Source organism: Trachypithecus francoisi, unplaced genomic scaffold, assembly GCF_009764315.1.
Source record: "Trachypithecus francoisi isolate TF-2019V2 unplaced genomic scaffold, Tfra_2.0 Lachesis_group12, whole genome shotgun sequence".
NCBI lineage: Eukaryota > Metazoa > Chordata > Mammalia > Primates > Cercopithecidae > Trachypithecus > Trachypithecus francoisi.
In genome coordinates, this window is record NW_022681457.1 from 47,684,084 (window position 1) to 47,698,739 (window position 14,656).

The 14,656-nt window shown below is 37.1% G+C and overlaps 1 protein-coding gene across 2 annotated transcripts in view; it reads right to left on the bottom strand.

The window, feature by feature from the left end:
- The window catches only part of ZNHIT6 (zinc finger HIT-type containing 6), a 58,522-nt gene extending 46,352 nt beyond the window's left edge, over positions 1–12,170 (bottom strand). For both annotated transcript variants that reach the window (XR_004440664.1, XM_033225466.1), the window contains exons 1-5: positions 11,361–12,170; positions 9,844–9,909; positions 9,651–9,757; positions 9,480–9,565; positions 5,590–5,693 (exon numbers count right to left, since the gene is read on the bottom strand). Coding sequence is in view for 1 of the 2 variants with exons in the window: in XM_033225466.1 (XP_033081357.1) it covers positions 5,590–5,693; positions 9,480–9,565; positions 9,651–9,757; positions 9,844–9,909; positions 11,361–11,857 (860 nt within the window). In the remaining variant the exon portion in view is untranslated. The remainder of the gene's footprint in view (positions 1–5,589; positions 5,694–9,479; positions 9,566–9,650; positions 9,758–9,843; positions 9,910–11,360) is intronic.
- Positions 12,171–14,656: the final 2,486 nt, after the last annotated feature.

Consider the following 14,656-nt stretch of genomic DNA (forward strand, 5'->3'; position numbering starts at 1 on the left):
TTTATTTAACTCAGTCCATACTGAAGGATACTTTAGGTTGGTGCCAGTTTTTACACTACTAAAAACAATATTGCAATAGATATATGTGTACATATATCTCGTTTGCAGATCATCTACAAATATGTTTGTAGGCTAAATTCCTTGAGTACTTATTTATAACATTTTAAGATGTAATATACATTTTATACAACAAAATATATTACATTCTGAGAAACATTACCAAATTGCCTTCTAAAAGGACCATACCAATTTAACTCTCAAGAACAATGGAAGAGAAAAATGGCCTGGTTAACCCATATCTTCATTATACTAGATATTATTAATGTTTATCAGTAAAATACTATGTATGTAGACATATCTTTCTATGACTATCTATTCTTATCCTCTGCCCCTTTCCTAATTAGTTGCTAGTCTTTTTTTCTTAATAATGCATAAGCACTCTGTGTCATATATGTTAAAGACTTTTTTGATCCAGTCTTTTGACTTTATTATGGTCTTTTTTCGCCATGTAAATTTAGTTATTATTTTATTATTTTCCTTTTGGCTTCTGGATGGGATGTTTCTTCTCTTCAAGATTATGAAAATATTCCAGTATTTTTATTTCATTTTAAGATTTTGATCCACCTGGATATTATTTAGTAAAAGATTCAGCATTTCCTCTCAAATGGCAAGCTGTTTCAACTCCATTTATTAAGTAATTATTTGTATTAATTTGAAATGTTACCTTGATCATATACTAGCAAATCAAATATACTATTTATTTTCTGTGATCTAGTTACAGATTTCTAGGCCAACACCATAAAATTAGTATAATTTCATAAATTTTAATGAGTCCAGCCTCATCATTCTTTTTTCAGAGTTTTCCAGGCACTTCTGCCATGTTATTCTTCAAAATAAACTTCAGTTATTTATGAATTGTCTTCTCAATAAATAAATAACAACAAACAAAATCCCACTGATATTCTGATTAGGATTGCATCAGACTTAAAAGATCACTTAAGAAACAATACTGAGCTTTTTAAGAATACGGCACTTTTTTTCTAAACTAAAAAAATATAACTAAAATAGGCACTCATACTTTCTTGATGAAAGTACAAAGTGGTAATGTTTTATGGAGACAATGCAGAGTTTTTCTCAAAAGTTTAAATACATCTTTTAAGTCATTCAGGAGAAATTACATTTTCTTCATATAGGTCTTTCATATTTCTTTCAACAAATTTGATTAGCACTGGGTAGAAGTGAACATAAAACGATAGACCCTACAAAGAGATGAGGTAAAGGAATTACCTCTGAAAAAGCCACTATTTTAAAGTAGCTTGGGATCTGCTCCAAAATAAGCAGGACAGCCAACATTTCCTTATCAAGCTTCTCTATTTTTAACAGCGAATGTCAACCTTGCTTTGGCTCAACTTATATAAGCCTCCCTGAACTTAACGTTATTGATTACAGCTATCTACTGTGACACTCCTGCAAATTCCTCTAAAATGGTCCTCTAAAATTCATCCCCATTGCATACATTTTTGACTTCACAGACTTCACCTCACTTTGACTATTCAGTGAAAATTGCAGTACTTATTCTTAGAAAAATTCACACATCACATAATTTCACATATAATTTTAGGAGAGTCAATGAAAATGCCTGCTATAAAGGGTGTCTGGATTAGAATGAACCTATTCCAGTCAGCTGCTACAATCACCTGCAGATAGGTCTACAGAGTAATTCAGGTACAATGGCACATTCATCACACTTCATATAGGGACTTTTAAATCTAAAACCTTAAAAAAAAAATAAATGTAGACTTTATAGAAAAGTTACAAAAACAGTACAAAAGATTTTTCATTCAGATTCCTCAAAAGTTAAAACATTCAAATTTTAAGCAACATTAACTTGAGATTTTGACTATACTGCAGTTCAAGTTGCTTAAACAAGCAATCAATTTAATACCTAGGGCGTATTAATAATAATCTTAGAACAAGACCAACTTCTCATATCAACAATTCCAAAATCTCCAAAACAGAGATTTTTAACTCCTTCAGCAGCAAAACCTGAGTCAGTCTACAATCATTATTTACCCATTATAAGGTAAACATTTATAGGTTTCACTGCACAAATAGTACTGTTTGATTACACAGTGCTGTCCCAGACCTATGAGGGGTGAATGGAATATATAGTAAATGTGGCATATTCCTAAGAATTTCAGTGAAGGGAATGTAAATCTTCAATGTCACTGTATATTATTTACTATGTGCCAGGTACTACTTTAGTTATTATTAATAATTCATTTAATCCTCTCAATAACCTGGTAAGTCAGATTTTGCCCAAGGTCACCTAATGTATAATCAAACAGTAGAGGCAACATGCAAATTTACATTGATCAGAGACAAAGTTATAACCAACTTTTGAAAGTTAATAGAAAAAAGTATTGAAAACTAGTCTCTTAGAATACTGGGGGCATGGGAGCTGAACAGAATTCTTTGAAAACATTTCATTTCCCCTTCTTCCCTCTTTCCAGCAAATACAACTGCAATCATCTAAAACCTTGCTCATTTTCATGTGTTCATGGTATCTTATTGCTCAGCTGATAAGATACAAATATCTCAAAGTAATTCTAAATGTCTTTATTTTTTTCTCTTAAAGGTGAAATATAAGACACCAGAATCCTGATTCTGTCTACATTATATTAATTATATAGACCAAGAAAAGATTAGAACTATACATTCAATAAGTACATCTTCTGTATTTATCTAAATCAGTGGTTCTCAAATGGGGGTGATTCTGCCTCCTGCAGTGGACATCTGGCAATGTCTTAACAAGAAATAAAAAATCCAAGAGCTCAACCTCTCTAATAAAGCTGCCCACAAAAAAGTTTGTTAATATTCAACAAAAGTTAAGATATAACTAAAATAGGCACTCATACTTTCTTGATGAAAGTACAAAGTGGTAATGTTTTATGGAGACAATGCAGAGTTTTTCTCAAAAGTTTAAATACATTGTACTCTCTAATCCAGTAATTCTGCTTTCTAGGAATTGATCCTACAAAGAAAAGTCACATAAGCACACAAAACAATTTGTTCAAGGCTGTTTAATATCGTGTTATTTATAATAATTAAAAACAAGACATAAAATAAGTGTTCATGAATATGAGAATAATTACATGAAACAGGATATAGTCAAAGGTGGAATATTCTACTTAAAAATAATGAGGCAGATTTGCATTAACAAGAAAAGAGGTTCATAATATATTGCTAAATGGAAAATCTAGCTGTAGGAAAAAAGGATGTGAATTTATTCATAAAAAATTAATGTTTAAGTTGAGCAGAGTCATGTCACTTTATATAGTTTTAAGTATTTTATATTATGTTTTACTTTATTACATGAAAAAAAGAGAAAACATGATTAGAAGGAAACGTTACGAAATTTTATTAGTGGTCAACTCTAGATAGTGGAATTACAGGTGATATTTTTCCTTTATACTTTTTAATGATACAGATGTATTATTTTTACAATAGCTACTATAAACTGATTCCTTCCCACATGCCACTTACTGCCTATGTGAATGAATACACTAAAAGGCCACAACTCTACAAGGCAGTTATCATGAGCTCCCTTTTGCAGATGGCAAAAGACTAAAAAAAGGATTCTAAAGCCTACTATTACACACTATGTTGCTAATCTCCTCTTAGGAAACACTAAAAATTTAAGAAAACCAATCCCAAATCTCTATAAATTTATGAACAAAAGACTAACGCAAGAAGAATCTGATTTGCCATCTGCAGAGACCTGGGGAGTTTCAAAACAACCAAAAATATACGAAACCTGGAAAATATACTGAGTGTAATATTCTTGGTAAAAACTTTCCGCATACATTCATGTATCTAGAGACACAAAAATGTTATACTTGAGGCCATCTGCTTTTCATTACTGAGAACTAATCTCTGATTACAATCATTCTGAATGGCTTCTTTCATAAAACAGGAACACATTTTGTATTTGAGAAGGCACTAATCAGTTACCATAAACTTCTAACCAGTTACCATAAACTTCAAATTATGTCAATTTCTAAATACGTCAGTTTCAAAACACACAAAAGAATCATCTCACATTTGATAAACGCAAGACATTATTTCACTTTTTTTTTTTTTTTTTGAGACAGGGTCTCATTCTGTTGCCCAGATTGGAGTGCAGTGGTGCAATCTTGGCTCACTGCAACCTCTGCCTCCTGTGTTCAAGGGATGCTCCTACTTCAGCCTCCTGAGTCGCTGGGACCACAGGTGGGTGCCACCACACCTGACTAATTTCTGTATTTTTACTAGAGATGAGGTTTCACCATGTTGCCTAGGCTGGTCTCAAACTCCTGGCCTCAAGGGATCCACCTGCTTCAGCATTACTTTTGGAAGAAAACCAGGAAAAACGAAAAACCATTTTTACAAATATTTACGTCTTAGAGACCATCCTGGCTAACATGATGAAACCCCGTCTCTACTAAAAAAAATACAAAAAATTAGCCGGGCGAGGTGGCGAGCGCCTGTAGTCCCAGCTACTCGGGAGGCTGAGGCAGGAGAATGGCGTGAACCCGGGAGGCGGAGCTTGCAGTGAGCTGAGATCCGGCCACTGCACTCCAGCCTGGGCGACAGAGCGAGACTCCGTCTCAAAAAAAAAACAAACAAACAAACAAAATAAATGGGTAACGTCATCTTCTAATTATGTTAACAGCTTTGAAAAGGTAGAAGTTTTACTAGAATAATGATAATTCTGATGGCTTACGTCTTTTCAATTTTTGGAAGAGTACAACTGGAAAGGCACCGTAGAGTTGACCTGGGTCAACTCCCCATATCATACAACTGAGGCCCAGAGAAAGGAAGGTGATTTGTTCAAGGCCCCACAGTTACTAAGAGGCTGGAAAGGGAGGGACTCCCTCAAGTCTTTAAAAATTCTAAATCCAAAATCTTGACTTCTGAAAGGTATTATCTGATAATTTAGTTGGCTTAAAGTACTTTGGGATCCTGTTCTCCTTTGTAGTCTTGGGGCCTTTTCAACCAACATTTTCAGACAGCAGCAAACTAATCTCTGTTATATTATCTGTACTCAAGAGTTCAAAGTCCCCTTCTCCATTGACAGCTTTTAAATGAAATCTTATTTGGAAACCCAGTGGAGAAAGAAAAAAGCAGAGTTGCCTTTAAACAGTACAGAGGTCCTGCTTTTACTTGCTTTGTCCTGGAAGTCCCTGAAATACTTTATTGGTATCTTAGGTCTCAAAGAAAATTTATTTCTAATGTATGAGAGTGTTCTAGGGCACTGCTACTCAAAATGTTTCTCAAACAATCAGCATCACTGAGGAGCTTGTTAGAAATGCACAATATCAAACTCCAACCCAGGCCTACTAAAAAATCACAAGCATACTTAACAAGACACCTAGGTGACTGGTATGCACCCAGATATTTATTAGAGTTACATGACATACAATTGCTACAGTTATCTTGTCATGGACCAATAACAAACAGTTTAGAGAATCACATTTGGGGTAGCAATGCTCTATAGCAACCAAACCAAATCAGAACACCTGATATACTAAAAAGTTAGAAACTTACTTCTTATCAAAAAAGGTTGAATTCTCCTTCCTCTTGGTGAATCCATTGGGTAGAAGTTTCAAGTTAATACCTTGCCTTTGGGCACGATTTTTCATAAAGTACATCTAACAAACAAAACCAAACAGACAAATTAATTTTTAAATTCCTTAAATTTAAAGAGTAAAATAATGTTCAATAATAGTTAAGATTTACTGAGAACCTAAGTGTTACAACAGCTCTAAGCAGTAACTTCATGTAATCTTCACAATGACACTATAAGAATAGGTATTATCATCTCCATTTTAGCAATAAGAATTAGTGAGATCCCAAAATCATACACCTATCTCAGGAAGACAGAACTTGTACTCAAACCCAGGTCTGTCTAATTCCAGAGCTTGTGCTTTTAACCCATATGTTCTATGAGCCAAAGAAGAATTTAATGGAGATTAAAACAAACAAAAACACAGGTCATTTGGCAATCACAGAGACTACCTACACAATTCTTGATTTCTTTTACTGATGGTTTTACCAGTTAGCTGTGTATATATATCCCTGATTTTATTACTAGACAGCTCACTCAAGGGAAGAGCCACTGCACTGCCTAGTACAAGGCCTAGCTTAAAGTAACCACTGTTGTGAGAAGCACAAAATGGGATATGAGGACATTCTGGCTCTGACATGTGTTATTACATTGACCACTTGGGTTGATTAAGCTAAACTGGGCAATTCCAGAATTATGAAGGAAGTAATACCAGATTTGTATTAAGTCAAGGAAGAAGAAAGATCACTCAAAGAAAAGGCAAAATATAAATGCAAGTTTTTTGTTAAGTGAATAGGGATCTAGAATTTGCAATGTAAAGTCAGAATCAAGTCATAAGCCAAGGGAAAGGATGGGTCAGCTATCACTGGCTAAGTAGGAAACTGTTTTAATAAATTACATGTAATTTTATAATTTAGAGGACTTTGGTTTCAGTGATGGTAGTGATTATTATAAATAATTATAATAGCAGTGACCAACCCTCCTAATACACCTTCAGGATAAGGGTGAACCAGAAACAATCTCTACTTTTAGAGCAATCTAGGAAACTTGTATGGTTACACTGAAACAGAGGAAAAAAGAACAAAAACTCATTAGCAGTTAGGGCTATGGGCCATCCCTTGCTTAGATTTGCAATTATTTTGCCTTGAAAACAGCACTGAATAGCCATACTCTAGAAAAAAGGAAGTGGGAGGACTTAATCAGATAACAAGTTTCAGCAAAAACCACAGTAATTGACAGGGCGGAGTATTGGTGCAGGATATACCACTAGGACAACAGAATGGAAAAGACAAGGCCACAAAATGACCCAAGCACACAGGGATGCTGATATATGACAAAGGTGGTCCTACAGAGCAGTAGGGAAAGGATGAACTTTCCAATAAATGGTGCTGGGAAAAGTGGATTATCCATATGAAAAATTAAATGGGAACTCCTCTGTACATGATACCAAAAATCAATTCCAGTTAAAGACACAAGTGTAAAATACAACAGTATAAAGCTTTTAGGCAATAATTATGAGAGAATAACTTCCTAACTTCATGGTAGGGATGGAATTTCTTTATAAACATATAAACCTACTAACTATAAAGGAAACAAATGATAAATTTGACTACATTAAAACTAAGAATATCCATTCACCACAAGACACTATAGAATGAAAAGACAAGACAGAGACTAGAAGAAGATATTTACAACATACAACCAACTTGCATTAGCATCCAAGAAATACCAAGAATTCTCACAAACCAGTAAGAAAAATAAAGCTGACCAATGAAAAGATGAGCAAAAGACTTGAACAGGCACTGCATAAAAGAGGAAATCCAAATGGCCAATAAAGTATTTGAAAGGTGGTTCAATCTCATCAGGAATTAGAGAACTGTACATTTAAAACCGCAATAAAATTACACAGCTAACAGATTGACAAAAATTTTTAAAGTCTTACCAAACTAAGGACTGGTGAGAATATGACAATAGGTACATTCATATACTATTGGTGAGAGTATAAACTAGTATAATCACTTTGGAAAATGTTTTGGTAACATCTAGGCAAATTGAAGATATGCATACCACACAACAAAGCAATTCTATTCCCAGGTATAAACCCTACGAAAACATGTTCACATGCATACTATAATTCATAGACAAAAGTAGTGGCATTTTTTCTAAACTGTTTTTTATTCTTACAGAAAATCCAAAACCCATAAAAAAAACAATGCATCTACATATTGTGTTACAGTCCTAAGATAGAAAAAAATATTAAGAAATGAGAAAAGATCAGGGAAGGGCATAAGAAGGTGGCATGGAACTTCTGGGAAGCCAGTAATGTTCTAATTCTAGACTGGGGTGGTAGTTACATGAATATTCATTTTGTAACTATTCATTAAACTGTGTACTTCCATTTTGTGATTTTTAGAAAATATACATGCTATATTTCACAATTAAAAAAATTGTAAAGTAATTTATCTTTAGGTAGAATTTTAATTATGCCTAATTAAGTTTGAGGAAAAATAAGAGTTGCTATATGAATAATTTTCTTTCAGATATGTGTGATGTAATTATGTCTGTACCAATAATACCAATAAAACAAGGTGTTTAAAAGGTATTAAAATTCTGCAACTCCAATACTAAAATCAACACAATTCCAGGATACGATTTAATCACACCATACATGAATTTCTACAACACCAGTTGCCAAAAAATTCCAAATATGTAAGCTTTAATTTTGCATAGTATTTAAGGAATTAAAAAAGGAATGTAAGAGTATGAAAATTGAGTATATTAGTCAATTAGGCAAGTCTTGTTAGCTCTTCCTTCAAAATCAGAATCTAATCCCTTCGCAATAATTCAAACAGTATAACCAAGCCACTATTATCTCACAAGGATCGTTGGAAGAGCTGCATAATTCGTCTCCCTACTTCCAGTCTTCCACTCTTGCCCCCCTAAAGTTCACACAGCAGCAAGAGTGGTTTTTCAAAAAGGAAATTTAAGTTCAAAACCCTTCCATGGTTTCCATTTGCACTTAGAATTAGAAACCCTCACCAGTTTCTTTTCTTTTTTCTTTTGAGACAGAGTCTCACTCTGTTGCCCAGGCTGGAGTGCAGGGGCGCAATCACGGCTCACTGCAGCCTTGACGTTCCTGGGCTCAGGTGATCCTCCCTCCTCAGCTTCCCAAGTTGATGGGACTACAGGGGCACACCACCACATCTGGCTAATTTTTGTATTTTTTCATGGAGACAGGTTTTCATCATGTTGCCCAGGCTGGTCTTGAACTCCTGAGCTCAAGCAATGGTCTGGCCTCAGCCTCCCAAAGTGTTTGGATTACAGGCATGAGCCAGTTACTCTAACTTCATTTTCAATTATGCTTCAGTTACCTTGCCAATCTTTTAATTCCTCAAACCAGACATCCTTGTTTCTGACTCAGGTCTTTCCTTTTACTTTTGTCCCTACCTGGAATAATCTTCCTCCAAATGTTTACATGACAGCTTCTTTCTCAGCATTCAGATCACTGCTTACATATCATCTCTTAGAGAAGCTTCTCCTGACCACTGTATCAAAACTAGTACCCGGACAATCTCTCCCCAGCAGACCATTTTCATTCTCTCTTTAATCTCTTGAGCCTTCTTTATCTTCTATATGAACTTAACTCTATCTGAAATTACATTTGTTCCTCCACTCATCTCCTGTATCTCCCACTAAATACAACTCCACGAGGGGACAGACTTTGTTTGGGTCACAGTCATATCCTTAAGTAATCAGAACAGCTCTACATCATGGTAGCCACTTAATATATATTATTTGGTAAGTTAAAAAAAAAAAGAATATAATTGATTTGAAGGACTTCTAACTGGAAGAAATTAGGAAAAATTCTTACATGTTTATTGCTTCTTGGTCTTTTCAAAAAAGCATCTCTAGAAATATGGTCCGCTGTTCTTGCCACATCTTCCAAAAATCGATAATCTAAAAATTTCAAAACAGAAGAATAAACAAATGACATACACCAATGGCCAGAAAGCCTCAATTTGCTATGCGTAAAGTGGCTTACCACTTAGGAGATTCATTTCAGTAAACTGTTGTATTGAAACGTATGCAGTTTTATCTCGAACTCCATTACACGTCAGTTCTGCTTTGTGTCTCTTTACACAGGGCAAACTGAAAAGACAAAGGGGAAGTACTTTTATACTTTAGGGTAAGAAAGGTACAGATACAGGTTAAAAGGGAGGAAGTTCCATGTATACCTGCAGGAATATCGCATACAACGTGGACATCTGTACTTTGCTTCTTCTGTACCACAAGTTTCACACCTGCAAAAGCCCACATGTAACATTAAATTATCAAATATTAACTCTATTTATTTATAAACTTAGAATGTCCCAACTTATAAACTTAGTGACAAGTAACTCTGAAAAAAATTTGATAGCTGTTGAACATCATTTGAAAATTCTTCTCTATGAAACCTTCCCAAAACAACTACATTTCCAATGTTGTTAGTGACATGTAACTCAGAAAAATGTATTAAAATTTTTAAAACCCATCTTGCTTTTGATTTCTTTTTCTACTCTAATTAGGGAATGAGACTATTCACTGATATTTTAACTTGTGATTCCTGGAAATGTGGTAATGATTGTATGTGTGCGTATCCAGGAGTCCAATCCATGAGCTATGTTTAGATATTTTTAAAGCACACACCAGAAAAAGAATATAAGGCCAAGTGAAATTTAGAGAGTAGTAGTAGCATCTTTTTTCCTGAACTCCACACCTAATTTAGAATGAACATCGAAATAATCTATAAATGCCATGTAACCCATAATCTGTCCTCAACTGCTCTTCTATGCTCTTGGGATACTGACAACCAAACTACAGTTACTTATATTTAGCCCACTGTGTTCTAGATGGTAATATTCCCAACAATCTGACTACTTTATTTCCTTTGTCACATGATCCACACAGTAAGGAAATTAAATCAAAAGCAATAAATATTCACAGCACCCATGCAGAAGTTTGATAATTGAGGTCAACTGTAATTTTGCCTAATTTTAACTTAATCTACGTTGTCACTGTTGGTTTTATTAGACTTTCTCATTTCTTTTTTTTTTTTTTTTTTTTTTTTTTTTTGAGACGGAGTCTTGCTCTGCCACCCAGGCTGGAGTGCAGTGGCTGGATCTCAGCTCACTGCAAGCAAGCTCCGCCTCCCGGTTTACGCCATTCTCCTGCCTCAGCCTCCCGAGTAGCTGGGACTACAGGCGCCCGCCTCGTCGCCCGGCTAGTTTTTTTTTTTGTATTTTTAAGTAGAGACAGGGTTTCACCGTATTAGCCAGGATGGTCTCGATCTCCTGACCTCGTGATCCGCCCGTCTCGGCCTCCCAAAGTGCTGGGATTACAGGCTTGAGCCACCGCGCCCGGCCAACTTTCTCATTTCTATTCTCTCTCAAAGGAATACCAAGTAAAGAGCATATTAAGTCAAGCCAGATCCAGTTCCAAATGATCTTTTGGTCCCCAGAATTTTCACTTTCCTAACTTGCCCATTACCCATTGGACACTACCAACTTAATATATTTTCACTGAATTTGTTGTGTTGTCATCTACAACACCCTCCACTTCCCAACCCACCCCCACGAACGCCGTCTGACTCCAGAAACCCAAACTTGTGCTTATTTTTCATTATTCCACCTTCTCCTGATAGTGTGGTTTCCTTCACTCTAGACATGAGGATTCCACAGCTTTATTCCCCTAAATGGAATTCCCCATGCCCTACCTTGACATGGCCAGTTTCCGCTTGCAACCCACCGGGTGATTTATCGGAGGCTCTTCTTTCACCTTTGTATCATCCACGGTTTCTTTCTTCAGGAAATCCTTCTCTTCTTTTACACACTCTCCATGCATCACTTCCTCTTTTATGTATTGACCAACAAACTTCTCCTCCTGTTTCATCTCCGAGTTATCCTTCTCTTCCTTCACTTCTGACCAGTCCATTACCTCTTCCTTTACCTTCTCTTCCTTTACCTCTGGATCACCCACCTTCGCTTCTTTTACCACTAAACTACTATCCGTCTCCTGCTTCACCTCCAATACGCCTGCCTTCTCATCCTTCACCTCAGGCCTATCCTCCACCTCCTGTTTTACCCACTGGCCAGCCAACCTGCCTTCTGTATCTGGCCAGTCCATAATTTCTTGCTTCACTACCGTTAGGTCCATCGGTATTTCCTCTGGCCTTTGTCCACTTCCTTTCTCTCCATCCTCTATCTCCTTCATCCCTGTCAGCCCTTTCCCCTCCTCTCTGCCGCCGACCTCCTCCGCCCGTGCCAGGCTCTGGACTTAGCCGCACCCCCTCAGCTAGGCTGTGGAGACCTCCCCCAGACTTCCCTTCATTTTCAGCAGCAAACTCACGATACTTGGCCTCTGTTGCCACTCTATCCTTCAATGTGGCTGCTGCACACCAATAGGAGGAATTACCGATCGGAATACCTACGGCGGCCCACGTGCGAAGCCAAGTAGCCAAGAGCCCGGAATAGTCAGCTTGACGCGACTGCTCGAATCACCGTAAAGCAACGCTTTTGCTCCTCGACACTTCACGACTTATAGAACTCTTTACGGCTCGGCGGAGGCGCTGCCGGATGCTCTGGGCCAAGAAGCGTAACTGCGTGACTTGCCCAGTGGTATTCTCGTCTCCCGCCTGGTTTCTACTACACCCTTCCCGTAGGGAAGCCTCCTGGGCCACACCCTAGGTCACCCTCCACGCCCTACTCGGTGTACAAGAGTGGAGGAGACCGGCAGAGGGAGAGAAGCGAAACCCTTACACTCTGGAAATGGGAAAACCCAACCTAATCTGTGTTAACCATTAAATCCAATCTTGTATGAAAATGGAGGACACACCCGATGTTACGTCTTTCCAAGCTTTAGTTTCTTAAAGGTATAAACTAGGGACCATGGTATTATTAATACAAATCTCCCAGTGTCATTGCGAAGATTATATGAGATAATGCATGGGAATCAACTAGCAGTGACGGATACAAACTCAATATATAACGGAATCCTAATGGGTTTCAAACCGCCTGGTTTCCTCCACCCCTTTCCCCTGGGGAAGCCTCCTGGGCCACACCCTAGGCCACCTCCACGCCCTACTCGGTGTTAAGAGTGGAGGAGACCAGCAGAGGGAGAGAAGTGAAACCCTTACACTCTGGAAATGGGAAAACCCACCCTCATCTGTGTTAACCATTAAATCCAATCTTGTATGAAAATAGACACACCTGATGTTATGCCTTTCCAAGCTTTAGTTTCTTAAAGCTATAAACTGGGGACCATGGTATTATTAATACAAATCTCAGTGTCATTGCGAAGATTATGAGATCATGCATGGGAATTAACGAGCAGTGACGGACACAAAATATATAACTGGGAACTCTGATGGGTTTCAAGTAGGAAAGAGGGCATTAATTTTTCTTTCCATTCTTTTTAAGTAACAGCCTGACGCAGGCATTCTGAAGGATTCTGCAGCATTTTGCAGGATTCTCTCAGAGAACATCATAAATATATTAGGTGAAAGTGCCTAATGCCCGGTATTGCTGAATAACATTGCATTGTATGAATGTGGCATGTTTTTTCATGCATATACCAGTTGGTGGGCATTTGCCTTGTTTCCAGTTTGGGCTATTACGAATAATTCTGCTTCCACATGCGTATACAAGTATTTGTGTGGACATGTTTACATTTCCCGTAAGTAAATAACTAGGAGTGGAATTGCTAGGCCATATAAATTTATGTTAATTTTTAAAGTAATGCCCAAACTGTTTTCCAAAGTAGCTATACCATTTTACATTCCCACTGGCTGAGAGTTCCTGTTTCTGTACATCCGTGCCAATTCTTAGTATTATCAGTTATTTGATTACAGATGTGTAGTGATATGTCGTTGCGAATTTAACTTACATTTCTTTAATGTTATTAAATTACGTTTCTTTAATGACTAATGATGTTGAACATCTTTTCATGTTAAACTGGCCACTTAGATATTTTCTTTAATGAAATGTTTATTCAAATCTTTTGCTCCTTTTTAATTGATGTCTTTTATTATCAAATTATAGTAGTTATTCATATATTATGCATACAGGTTTGTGGTAGACAGGCACCAGTATGTTCCCCAGTGATCCCCCCACCCCCACAGTGTTCAGATCAATGTGTAGACTGCTCCTCCATCATCCCAGGATTGGTCTGTGTTACTGATAGCATACAGCAGAAGTAATACGTTACCCCTAAGATTAGGTTTGGAAAAAGGCTGTGGTTTCTGCCTTAGGCTCTTGCTCTTTTGTTCTCCTTCCTAGATCATTCACTCTGGGGGAAGCAAGCTGCCAGGTTGTGAGTACCAAGAGGCCCATGTGGCAGTGGGCCAAAGTTACTGGCTCTTACAGGCTGAATTGTGTCCCCTCAAATTCGTGTGTTAAATCCGTAACAGCCAGTACCTCGGACTGTGAGTGTATTTGGAGATAGAACCTTTAAAGGTGATTTCATTAAAATGAGACCATTAGGGTGGGCCATAATCCAATCTGACTGATATCTTTGTAAGAAGAGGAAATTTGGACACAAAAAGAGACACGAGAGATGCCTGCAAAGAGAAAAGACTATACAGTGGTACAGTGAGGTGGCCACCTGCATGCCAGCGAAAGAGGCCTCAGAAAAAACAAGACTGATGGTGACAACTTATTTTGGAGTTTTAGCGTCTGTGAGAAAGTAAATTTAAGTTACTCAGTCTGTGCTAGTTCATTATAGTGGCCTTGGCAAACTAATGCGCTGGTCAACGATCAGCAAGGAATTTCATCCTGTCAACAGCATATGAGTGAATTTAGAGGAAGATTCTCTAGTCCTAGTCCAGTTTTAAATGACTGCGGCTCTGGCCAACAGCTGCACCCAGATTCCGGACACTCAGAAATTGTGGGAAGGGATAAATGTTTCTTGTTTTAAACTACCAAATTTCTGGATAATTGATACAAAGCAATGCATAATTAATACCAATTCCTTGTATGGTTTGCAAATACTTTTTCCCAGTTTTTGGCTTTTCCT